The sequence below is a fragment of the Anomaloglossus baeobatrachus genome, chromosome 3, assembly GCF_048569485.1.
Source record: "Anomaloglossus baeobatrachus isolate aAnoBae1 chromosome 3, aAnoBae1.hap1, whole genome shotgun sequence".
In the NCBI taxonomy this organism is placed as follows: domain Eukaryota; kingdom Metazoa; phylum Chordata; class Amphibia; order Anura; family Aromobatidae; genus Anomaloglossus; species Anomaloglossus baeobatrachus.
In genome coordinates, this window is record NC_134355.1 from 22,460,900 (window position 1) to 22,473,997 (window position 13,098).

At 47.5% G+C, this 13,098-nt stretch overlaps 1 protein-coding gene across 2 annotated transcripts in view; it reads right to left on the reverse strand.

Annotated features, from left to right (window-relative positions):
* LOC142295926 (calpain-2 catalytic subunit-like) overlaps positions 1 to 12,661 on the reverse strand; it is a 139,969-nt gene extending 127,308 nt beyond the window's left edge. For both annotated transcript variants that reach the window (XM_075339052.1, XM_075339051.1), the window contains exons 1-2: positions 12,619 to 12,661; positions 2,739 to 2,952 (exon numbers count right to left, since the gene is read on the reverse strand). In XM_075339052.1, the coding sequence (XP_075195167.1) occupies positions 2,739 to 2,952; positions 12,619 to 12,620 (216 nt within the window). In that variant the 5' untranslated portion in view covers positions 12,621 to 12,661. The remainder of the gene's footprint in view (positions 1 to 2,738; positions 2,953 to 12,618) is intronic.
* Between the last annotated feature and the right edge of the window lie 437 nt (positions 12,662 to 13,098).

The following is a 13,098-nucleotide window of genomic DNA, read 5'->3' on the forward strand; positions in this document are numbered from 1 at the left end:
CCAGGATGTCCCGCGGGGCCCGACCCGTGCGCCGGCGCTGGCGGCAGCGCCGTATTGGGATAGGGAGCCGGTACCGCTGGGCCTGGAGATCGCCGAGAGGGAGCGGAAGAAGGCCGAGCTGGTAGCCAGAGCTATCCGGGAGAAAGAGAACCTCCGGCAAGCAACCGCCCGTGTCCGGGGGCCGTTGTACGAGGGGCAGGTGAGGCGGTTTGATGTCCGCCGGGGCTACGGGTTCATCTACGAACCGGGCCTGGAGGCCGAAGTGTTCATAGCCCGGCGGGATGTGAATACCCACCTGCCTGAGGAGCATCCCGGCCGCAATCTGATGCCGGGCGACATCGTACAATATACCCGGTACTTTGGGGAGCGGGGGTGGTTTGCGCTGGACGCCAAACTCAGGAGGGGCCCGGAGGCCCGAGTGAGCGCAGTACTCCCTCCCTTGGCAGCGGCACCAGAGCTGGAGCAACCGGAGTAGGGCAGTGGATGCCCATTGTACCGCCCCCGTTGGGACCACCACTGAGTTTGTGTTTGAAAGTTTGAAAGTTCTGCCAGTGAAGAAAATGATTACCGAAATTTCACCTGATTGCTTTGTGATTGAACCGGCTGGAGCCGGCACCGTTGTCCCCGTGGGGACCGTTTAAAAGTTTTGCATGGGAACTATCCATGGACAAGCCCGTGAACTTGCAGGGCACCCACAGACGTTAGTGGCTTGTAAATATGTTGTTTGCCGTTACCGGTTTCCGCAGGCCGCCTCCGGAGAGGCAGGTTGGAGGGAGGGCCCTGAGCAGAGCAGGCTAGGGCCCAGCCACCAAAGGAACCGGTGGCTACCCTCTGGAGGGAAGGACAGATCCCGCTCGGGTACCGTGTGCTGGACTGTGGGTCAAGGGGTGCTGCCTGGGCTTTAGGGGCAGCATCAGGGCCAGGTTGCTTGGGTGGGAGAGAGCGGAAACCGTAACCGTAAACCGTTATGCAACGTTAAAGTAAATGTGCCTCCCGTTAAGGGAAGAGTTATTAAAAATGTATTTATGTTTGATTTACCATGTTATCTTTTGCAGAAAAATAAAACCGGTGTTGGACGGCAGCCCGCGGACGGTCTGCATTTTGCTAAGGGGGAATGTGTCGCCCTGGGCAAGCCAGGGGACACAGGTCATACACCACCACACCCTACATCCCAGTTAGGAACACCAAAGCTAACCAAAAATCCTTGTTGCCTTCCTCCAGAGGCTGATGATTCACACCAGGGGGTGGGCCAGGCGGTTGGCTCCGCCCACCAAGGAGGACACAGCTCTGGAGGCGGGAGGAAACCAGGCAGTTGAGTCCAGTGAGGGACAAGAGAGAGTGTGGAGTTGAGCCCAGACAGGGCAAGAGTGAAGTCTAGCTGAGGGCTAGAAAGGAGTAAACAACTAAGTGAAAGTGAAGGAAGAAAAGTAGTAAAGGAGGAAAGCAAGAGTGGTGACAGAGAGAAAAGCCTGAAGTAGTCCAGCTGTGTGCAGGACAGGTCAGCAAGGTCAGCAACGGCGGTGACTGTCTGGAGGGGGACCGTTTGGAAGTTCCTGGAAGGACCCCGGAGGCTGTGTGCCCGGCGGTCTGGAGCAGTGTTCCGAAGGACAGTCAGCACCAGGGCAGGGGCCTCTCGGACCCCGGCAAGGCTTGGAGTCGCCAGAATTTGCCAAATCCGTCAGTGAAGGGGACGTAGATCCCCCAACAACTAAGACCCGATTGAAGACAACAGCCCAGCCAGTGTAGGAGAGACACCGCCACCGCCAAGGCACCGTTTCTCAGGGCCAGCGCCTGCGGGCAAAGAGTAGAGCTCCTCCGGTCCAGCTTGAAGCCGGGGAGCGGGTTACCGGTGGGGACCCATCGCAACCAACAAGTACACAAAAGTGCTAGGAAGAGGGACATCACCGTCACCTACTGGGAGAGCAATTGCAGCCGTCCGTGGGACCGTCTTACCAGCCGTTTGGTTTACCGTAAAAACTGTGTCAACGTCTCAGGCTGAGTGAGTACCACAGTGCCGCAAGGCACAGCGCTGCCCCCCACGTCCCTGCGCCCACCAGGCCCTGCACCTCCCAAGCCATCACCGGGCCCCGGGATCACCAACCCCTACCCACGGAGGGGCAACACAACACCTGGCTGCTCCGCATCACCATCCCCGGGATCCCCATATTGAGCAGCGGTGGTGAAATCACCACAACCGTGGGTGGCGTCACGGACAATAAACAATCCCCACACCCAACAACCCCCTTTCACTCACGGGCGAGGAGTGCCGCTCGAGAAACCCCCGGGATCCGGCCCACCGCTCGAGCCACCACTGAGCAGCAGCCGCCGGACCCAAGCAGAAGGGGTGAGCGTAGTGTGCTGACACCCTCCTCCCCGCCCGCGACAGATGTATATCTGCTGGTGTGTGCCTCCTAATTCAACTGGGGACTGAGAGTAGCTGTGAGGGACCGTAGTGTTGCACCTCAACCCTTGCGATCCTCGCATGGGAAGATGAAGATGAACCTTTAGACAAACATTTCCAGACTACATAAAGAGAGGCTTATACGTTATATGAAATGGATTGTCCTTCCTGTGTAGATCTTGGGTTACAAAATCAGGCTCATCCAGAGCTGCATTCAGAATTCTGCTCTGAGTTTTACATCTCACAGTAATCCCTGCTCGTTCAGTTTCTGTGAGCCTTAGCAATAGTGATCAGATCTTTTAAATCAGTACATTACAGTGTGAAACACATTACTAACCTTGGGACTCTTCCATACTATTTTGCTAGTATCAATCTCTTTCTTCAGATCTGAACCAATACTGTTCGTGTCTGCTGGGAAATACTCATCTGTAAACAGGGACTTCTTCTCCAGGTGAAACTCTTTCAATCTTTCAAAGTCCTGATCTTGAAACTTCTTTGGAGTCTCCAGGGAGTTTATCAGATCATTCTTACTTGCGAGGTTCATGTTTGCCCTGATAGAGGAGTAATGCAAAGATGTATTATTAGGCATCTACCCCTACAGAAAATGTATACATTTTGCTCGGAGTGCTCCTTTTAATTAGAGAGAAACCAAGGAAAAAATTGTGAAAACATACCCTGCTGTAACTAAATAAAAGCATAGTGCATATAACCATAGGGTACTTAGTAAACACTGTTTTTGATCAAAAAAAGCATAAAGCTATCCCACCAAACGTCAAGGTGTACCCAGTTGGGATAGTACCTACACTCTCTAATATTAAAACCTTACCATGGGTCTAAAATAGGCCTCAATGTGGCTAAGGGCTGAGAGCGACTGGGTCCCAACAGGACACACACAGTCAGGGGGATTCACAGAATGAAATGTCCAGCTCGCTGAGAAGGGGGCCACTCCCTGTTTGTACTGAATACAAAAAAACTACATAAAAACAAAAAAGTGAGCCGGAGTATGAGATGGTATACATGGAACTTGTGAGACCATGTTCACACTGGCCATGAGACAAAGAAACCAAGGAAAAAATTGTGAAAACATACCCTGCTGTAACTAAATAAAAGCATAGTGCATATAACCATAGGGTACATAGTAAACACTGTTTTTGATCAAAAAAAGCATAAAGCTATCCCACCAAACGTCAAGGTGTACCCAGTTGGGATAGTACCTACACTCTCTAATATTAAAACCTTACCATGGGTCTAAATGGGTCCTTTTAATTAGAGGTAGAAAAACTACAATTTACGTGATTCTGTCTGCTCTCAGCCACCACTAGGAGGAGCTGTGGAGCATAATGAAGACAGATCGCTGAACAATGGGCTAAAAATGAAGCCGGGGGGGGCGTGGCCAGCAGGCAGCATGAGCGGTCGCATCTGAGAGCAGCTCCGCAGTCCAACGCTGATAAATGCTATTAATCCTGCCGAAATTGGTGCCTAAACACACCTTCGGATTACCTGTGGTGCGGTGAGCATTCTGATCGGTACCATGAGCAGAGGTCGCAGCGCAGCGGCGGCTGAAAAGCTGAAGAAGTTTGCCCGGGACTCCCAGCAAGATGGCGCCGGCAAGCAGGCAGAGCGGGAATCCAGTGAGGCGGAGGAGGAGGAGAGCATGGAGGCCGGATCCAAGGAATCGCAGGAGCTAACCTTACAGCAAGTTACATCGCAATTACTTGCGGCGATCCAGGATTCAAAAGTGTCGCTGACGGGCAAAATCGAGGAGGTTAAGATTGATGTGGGTCTCCTCCGGCTGGATCTGCAAAATTTGAGAGAGCGGGTAAAGGAGACGGAGCAGCGGATCTCCACGCTGGAGGACGACGCAAGAGCGACGCCGGGCAGATTGTCCTCTTTGGAAAGCGCGGCAAACAACTGGGCGCAAAGGGCTGACGATCTGGAAAACCGCCTGCGTCGCAATAATTTGAGAATACTGGGAATGCCGGAGAGGGCAGAAGGGAGCGACCCATGTAAGTTCATGGAAACATGGCTTTCTGAAACTTTCCCTGATGCGACGCTGTCAGCGGCATTCGCTATAGAAAGAGCCCACCGGGTACCGGCCAGACCTCCTCCCCCGGGAGCGCAGCCTAGACCCCTCCTGGCCCGACTGTTGAGCAGCAGGGATAGAGATGCGATCCTTGGTGCGGCGCGACGCAAAGGCCCGATCCTACACAATAATGCTCCTATACTGATCTTCCCTGACTTCTCTGCGTCCCTTCAGAAAACGAGAGCATCCTTCATTCAGGTGAAAAAACGCCTTAGAGATCACCAAATTGCTTATTCCATGATCTTCCCGGCTCGTCTCAGAGTGGTCCATCAAGAGAGATCCTTGTTTTTTACTTCTCCCGCGGAGGCGGACGACTGGATCAACACGCTGAAGAGGAAGCGCTGATGCGTTACAGTCATGGGTGACGCCGGGAGGTTCGCTGTTGTGATGGCCTCGCGGTTCTGATTTGCTTATTTCATCTCCTTTGGAGTGAGGTCGTTGATGCGATCCCTTCTTTTTGGGACATCCGAAATCGCTGTTGCGATCGTTTTAGGATCACCCTATGCAGATTCGGCGTCCCTTGTTATTGAAGACGCAAAATATTCTCATCTCCTTCATTCCTCCAGACATACGAGTGGAGCGGTGCTCGGGGTCGCAGTTGCGCCCGCGTCCTGCTCTTTTGGTTCCAGTTTGTTGAGAAGTTGACTTCACTGCGATCATTACTAAGTCCAGTTTGAGCTCTGGAATACTCATCGCTGGTGGGACCGGATGGAGCTGACTTCAGGCGGGACATGTGTCAGATTGCGGTTGCGGTATCATGATCTCCTTCGTGCGATCTTGTATTATCCTGCATCTTGCGATCCAAAATGGGTCCTCACTCCGGGTTCGCAGTATTTGGCAACGCACTTAAGTTCAGGATGTTGAATTTATTCTTTAGTGCTATATTAAGGTTTTTTTTTTTTTTTTTTCGTTTAAGGTCACCATACATGATAATAACTTATAGTTTGGGATTACCTGCAAACTCTCCTTCCAGTTCCTTTACATTTCTATCGCCTCTTTCCCCCTCTCAGTTTCACTTACCTGTTTAACCCCTCGGATCCTTCTACCCCATCTACCTACCCTTTTCACTATCCTCTTCTCTATCTATCTCTAAGCCTGCTCTTGCTATTCTCTCCAGCTTCCCTCTTCAACCTTCCTCTTCTCCACCATTCTCCACCTAGTATGCCCTCTGATACCTCTCTCCTTCTTTTATTCCTATATTCCCCCTTCTCACCCTCTTGTTCTTCCGCTCATCTTAATCTCTTTTCTTTCTCCCCTCTTCTCTTGCCTCTTCCTCTTACTCACTCTTCCCCATCCACCCCCCCCCTTTTTTTTTTTTTTTTTTTTTTCCTTTCTCTCTCTTCTTTCTTCTCTCTTCTCTTCTCTTTTCTCTTTCTTTCTTCTATATTTATGTCCATTTATTCTGGGTTATTTTACCCATGTACGATTAATATGCTATGTCGCAGGGTAATTCAATACGTTGGACTGCAGGAGAAGCTTAAGTCCTTGTTTCGAGGACACCCCCGTACCAAGTACACCATCTAGCCACGTTGGTTTACCCTGGTCGTTACTAGGGACACCCTCTCCTGGTCACACTACTGGACCAGTTCTTTCGGCTGTGTGAGTGCAACTGATAGTTTGTATTTAAGGGTACGTTTGCCCAAGTTCTACTGTGGGTTAAGTTTTTGACATTTCCCTATTAATTCAGTAAAAGATACATATCAATGGCTTTAAGCTTGATGACATGGAATGTTAGGGGACTGGGCACATCCAGGAAACGGGCGGCAGTATTCGCACATATCAAAAAATCCAAAGCTCAGATTGTATGTTTACAAGAGACCCATTTATTGTTGGATACCACGAGAGTGCTTCGGAAGCCTTGGGTTCAATGGTCAGCTCACTCTGTTCATTCCTCATATTCTAGGGGAGTATCGGTACTAGTCCATAAAGCATTGCGGTGGGACCCGGGCAAGATTATAAAGGATAATGATGGGAGGTATGTGTTTGTCCAGGCCCACATAGATGGGATCATGATAGTGATCTTAGCCATATACATTCCCCCTGCGATGGGAATCTCAATTTTGTATGAAGCGGCTAAGTTTGCCTCACAATTCCCACAAGCCTTGGTGCTCTGCATGGGGGACTTCAATTTGATTAGTAACGCGGGACTGGATAGATTCAATGCCCGACAGGTCCCGATCTCCCCTACGATACAAACTAGACTGAGTGCATTCCTCCAGGAGGTGGGATGGTGTGACGTGTGGAGGTTTTTTAACCCAGTATTGAGAGAATATACATGTTATACCCCAGGGAAAAACTCATTGTCTAGAATTGATTACATTTGTGGAAATGAAAGAGTTTGTGCCCATATACATTCGGTATGTCATCTACCCAGATCAGTATCAGACCATTCTCCGGTATTTGTCAGTATTAAATGGGAAGGATGTAAATCCCGTAAAGTGTCACGGAAGATTAACCCTTGGTGGCTGTCACTCTTTGGTACTAATGATAGGATCCCTGATCAGCTCAGGGCATACACCGAGACGAACTCCGTGGAGGAGAATCACTCGGCATATTGGGACGCGCTTAAGGCGTATTTGAGGGGATGCTGTCACTCCTCCATCTCTTATGTCAAGAAACAGGCGGCCAGAGAGGAGGAGGAATTGGCCACCCAAAATAGAGTGCTTGAACATAGATTCACCACGGACCCTTCTGAGGAACACAAATCTCAGTGGCTACAGGCTGGGAGGAAATATCTTTTGTTCCTGCAAGATAAGGCTAAGAGACATGTCTTCTTCATGAACCAGAGATACTTTGAGCAAGGGAACCAATCTAGTAGTTTACTAGCGTTCCTGGTGCGCCAATCCACTAGCTCACCTGCGGTCCTTAAGATTAGAGACCCCGGTGGCGAATCATTCACCTCCTTCACTGGTATTCTGAAGGTGTTTCTGGACTTCTATAGGAACCTGTATGAGTCCAGGGTGACTGTGTCAAGGGAGGAGATCACTGAATATTTGCGGGATCTGGAGTTTCCCAGACTGACTTCGGCCCAGAGGTCGGCCTTAGATGAGCCCATTAGTATGGAAGAGATGGTGGAGGCGATGGGAGCCCTCAATAGGGGTAAGGCATCTGGTCCAGACGGACTCCCGATAGAAATATTTGAAAAGTATAGGGGGGAGCTGGCACCAGCTCTTCTGGAGACGGTTAAGGCTTCGTTCCGCAGGGGACGGTTGCCGGACTCCTTCTATGAGGCGACCATTGTGCTACTATTGAAACCAGATAAAGACCCATTGGATTGTGGCTCGTACAGACCGATCTCTCTGTTGAACTCTGATTACAAAATTCTTACCAAAATTCTAGCAACTAGACTTAATAAAGTGATCTCCTCCATAATACATGAAGATCAGTCTGGATTCATTCCGGGTAGAAGTACCTCGAATAATTTGAGGAGGGCGCAGGTGATTCTACAGATGGGCACCAAGTTAGAGGAGGATTGGGCTCTGGTCTCCTTGGATGCGGCCAAAGCCTTTGACTCTATAGAATGGTCGTACTTGCTGGAGGTGCTGCGGGCGTTTGGTTTCGGCAACGATTTTATTAGATGGATCGAGATTATATACAAAGCTCCAACTGCCAACATTCAGGTGGGAGGCGGAGTCTCGGAATCTTTCCCTTTGGGGAGGGGAACCAGACAGGGATGTCCTCTATCCCCTCTCCTGTTCGCCCTTGCCATGGAACCATTGGCAGTGCGCATTCGGGCGGACCTAATCTACCGGGGAGTGAGACACCGTAAGGGAGAGGAACGTTTGTCTCTGTATGCAGATGACCTATTATTGTTTGCGTCTGATCCGGATTCCTCCATTCCTAGAGCCGTGGAGTTAATTGACCGATTCGGGGAGTTCTCGGGCCTGTCAATAAATTGGTCAAAATCGTACCTCCTCTTCCTATCTCGGGACAGGGAGGAAATGATGAACACCCACATATGTAGAGTTCCAGTGGTGGATCATTTTAAGTACCTGGGGATTATACTGACGAGAAGCCCTTCGGAGATGATAGCAAGAAATATTGCCCCCTTACTATCACACCTCGGGGAGAAATTTAATAGATGGAGCCAACTCCCGCTCTCAGTGGCGGGAAGGATTAATCTCCTTAAAATGATAGTACAACCAAAGTGTCTTTACATAACCCAACATGTATTCGTACAGATTCCCCGCTCTTTCTTTCGGTCCCTGGAATCCTTGATGATCACCTTTGTTTGGGGTTCATCCAGATCAAGGGTACAGCTGGCCAAATTACAGAGACCCAAGGACATGGGGGGTATGGCCCTTCCTGATCTGTACATATACTACCTGGCCGGACAATTGAAATATTTGGGACAATGGACACTCCCTAGGGTTAGGGGTTCTCCGGAGGGCCTTTTGGCAGAGTTCACAGGTGTGGATCTCCTGTGGCCGTTGTTGACGGACCACAGGAAGGCCCCTGAGGGTCTGGTCCTTCCGATACATAAATTGGGGGCCAGGGTCTGGAAAGAGGCTAAAGCCATTTTCGGTTTTCATGATATGCCAACTGAGACACCCTTATGGGATAACCTGGACCTCCCACACTTTTGTGGGCTACCAGGGTTTGGTGAATGGAGGAATCGAGGAATAGTCTCCCTGGGATCACTGGTCCGGGATGGTGAACTCCGCCCTTTCGCACAGCTGCGTGAGGAATTCGAATTGCCGGAATCTCATGGGTTTCAGTATCTCCAGATTAGGCACGCCTTTCGGGCTCAGTTCTCTGGCCGTGGGATCAGATTCTCTTCCTTTCCAGTCATTGGAATTATCAGATCACAAGGTCCTGGAGGCCTTATTTCCAAATTATACTCCTCACTTATCCGGGCCAAGGCCATGAACAGTGTCAGGATCCCTGAAATTGACGATGTAGTGTGGGACGACATTGTCGAATCCCACACACTGGTCTCTCCTGCAGCCAACAATAGACTGATTCAGTTATATATAATACACCAAAGTTATATGACTCCTCAGAGACTGAACAAGATGAAAAAGGCGAATAATTTGGGGGGGTGGGCTGCCCGAGATGCGGGAGAGACGGTGCTGATTTCTGGCACATGATATGGGATTGCCGGGTCATTCTCTCCTATTGGAGCGAGGTTGTAACGACTTTGTCCACCATACTTCAGAAAGGAGTTGCTCTGTGCCCAATTCTGTGTCTGTTTGGGGTGGTGGATGTACGCTCCTGGTCCCAAAATGAAAACTTACTAATAAAAAAGGTATTATTTTTGGCCCGGAAGGGCATCATATTAAACTGGATGGGCATCCACCCCCCAACTAGAGCCTCTTGGATTGCACTGGTAAATGCTATAATTCCGTCAGAACACTATGTTTATAAGACAAGAGGTTCTTTAAATAAATTTGACAAAATATGGGGTAGATGGATGGGATCGCCCTTGACCGGAGGATCTCCCGGTTCCTTAGCTGATAGCCTGCAGTCGGTACTAGTGTGATAATAGCTAATGGTGATCTGATGGGTGGAAAGGAGAAATACGTGACTTACGATATGCAGTATTGGGGATATCACGAGATCTCTGTAATCTGGGTTGCGCTTCTCTTATCAGAATGGATATGTTTTGCGAACTGACATTTCTATATTGATTAATGTGCTAAGGCCGGATTGAAAGTAATAATTGCTGATTTAATTGTTGCTACTTTATTACCATGCATTTCAAACAGTATACATGTATTCTTGTAAAGTACAAATTACTGACTCATCCTATAATGTAATGTCTTACTTAACCTTCAATAAAACGAGTTTAAAAAAAAAAAAAAAAAATGAAGCCAGGGCGCTAACAAAGACATAGCCATCAGTACTAGCCAAACAGTGTGAGACTGGACTCACCCACTGCATTTTGTTCCATTTTTGTAGTGTTTTTAGTTATATTTTTTTAAGTGTTACTTTATGGTCAATATGAAATACTGCCAAGACATCAGAGACAGCATTTTGGGGTAAATTAAGTTTCAAATTTTGGGACTTCTGACACTTATCTCAACATAAAGATAGCATGCTTTGAGTGTACTGCTCTCTTAGCATTTTATTGTAGGTTTATTTCTAAAATTGTGAATAATATAATATTAAAATAATAATGACGCAATAAATTAAAATTGTTTTCAAAGGTATCAAAATAAGTGATTAAAAAAAAATAAATCAAGAAGCGATACTCAAACATTTTTCTTGTCTCCGGTAGTAATAATAATATTAATATTTTTTATTTCTATAGCCAAGATATTGCACAGCACTTTACAATTCAGTGAGATCTATTCAATGCATAACAAGAGGAGTGAGGGTCCTGCTCGTAAGCTACAATCAGTGAATACCGTATTTTTTGGATTAAAAGACGCACTTTTCCTTCCAAAAATTTGGGAGGAAAATGAGGGGTGTGTCTTAAAATCCAAATTTAGCTTACCGGGACGTGGAGAACTGGCGACGGGGGGTGTCTGTGCCGGCGGCCCGCTACCTCTTTGTGTGGGCAGCTCTTTGAGTGGTCGGCTGTCTGTGCAAGCGGCCGGGTGCCTCTCTGTGCGGGCGGCTGGCTGACTCTCTGTGCGTGCGGCCAGCTGCCTCTCTGTGCGGGCGGCTGTCTGTCTCTCTGTGCGTGCGGCCGGCTGCCTCTCTGTGCGGGCGGCTGGCTGTCTCTCTGTGCAGGCAGGCGGCCGGCTGGTTGCCTCTCTGTGTGAGCAGGCGGCTGGCTGCTTCTTTGTGCGGGCGGGCAGCTGGCTGTGTGGGTTGTGTTGGCAGTGGAAGCTGTGGTGGCTGTGTGGCGGGTGTCCCAGATGCTCTGGCTTCAAATGATAGTGCCCGGAGTTAGCACATGCGCAGATGGAGCTTTCAGCTGAGAGCTCCATCTGCGCACATGCCGCTCCGGGTGCCATTTCTTTGAAGCCTGGACCGCCGACAAAGCATCTAGGACACTCGCCACATAAGCCTGCTCCACACAGCCAGCACAGCTTCCACTGCAGAGGTATACAGCATTATTGAGTGAGTGGAAGAGAGAACAGGGGAGATGGTTAGTTAGATTAGTGTGGGGAGTCAATAGGACAGTGTAAAGAAATCTGTTTTTAGAGCACACTTAAAAGTGTGGATACTAGGAATTAGCTGGGTTGCCTGGGGGTAGTGCATTCCAAAAAATTGGTGCAGCACAAGAGAAAGCATGGAGATTGGAGTGGGGGGTTCAGATATAAAGGATATTACTCTTATGTCATAGCGGAATAGAGAGGAGGGGTAGCGTGATACATAGTGATGAGTGATAGGGAGGAGATTTGTGTGTAAAAGTAATAACTTTGTATTGGATTCTGTAGCAGATGGGCAACCAGTGCAATGACTGGCACAGCTTGACAGTATCAGAAATATAATCCTTGCTGCTTTGAAAGGGGAGTGTTTGTCCTTGTTCGATTTTGACACATCAGATATGGCAGTATATGTTTGTCAACCAGTTATTGATGTGATCCATAGCTCACCTTACAATATAAAGAACTAAGTGAACATTTTCTGTCTTTTTGAGCTAGAACCAATGGCGGTGGCTTAACATTGGACTAGGAGATTCAAGGAATTGGTTTGGAGTGAGTATTGCTTCTCTAATGTTATCAGTCATGGAAAAATCTCTTTTTTTTAATCTGCATTACAACCCATTAATGCTTATCTTTTTTTTTTAGCATAAAAAATAATAAAATAATCATTTCAAAAATAATAATAAAGGTCCAAGTTCAAAATAAAAACAATAAAATAATTATAAACATAGTAATATAATAAACACTTAAACTAGCTGCCGAGGAACGGAATATTTAGAGATTACAGAAGAGCATATTACTGTATTGTGCAATAGTAATTGTAAAAATAACAAAAACGACAAAATGAAATAGTGATAATAAAGCTTATAAAAGTCTAATTTAGGCTTATTTTTTGTAAATCTGATTATACCAAACCATTTTCCTCCTGTAGCTCTGTACATATGGCTTTGTACAGTGGCACCATACATGGGGTACATAAAATGCCTGGTGCCTTATGCTAAAAAGATGCAAAAAATAGGTAAAATGCAAATATAAAATAAATAAGTGCATCGTACAATGCAATTCTAATAAATATCATATACATAGCTACATACATCTCACTGCTCCTCTTCCTCCTGATCTTTTCTTCCAGAAAATGTCCCGTTGACGGCGGCTTTTCTGTAAGATGCCAACAGTTAAATACGTGAGGTGGGAAGGTCCAAAATCTGAATGTATGCATAATGCAAAGCAAAATAAAAAAAAAAGCTGGCAGAACAAGTTAGAGCACATAACACATAAATTAGGGAGTTTTTATGTGCAGTAATAATGGTGAAATTATACTGTAAAAATATAATATTGAGATCAGAAGGCAAAGGCTTGGAAGACAATGAGGGGAAAAATTCCAGAATGCAAGTGCCACGTAGCATAAATTAGGGCATATTTAGCACAACTGGATAATTTTTAGCCAGGGAAATTTTTGGATAATTTTTTTTTTGAGTGTGCATTTTTTTCCTATTACAATTGACTTTGCGTAAAATTTATCAAAATTTTGCACTGTGGAGTGACAGAAGCGTCTGCTGATGGTCAAACCTTCA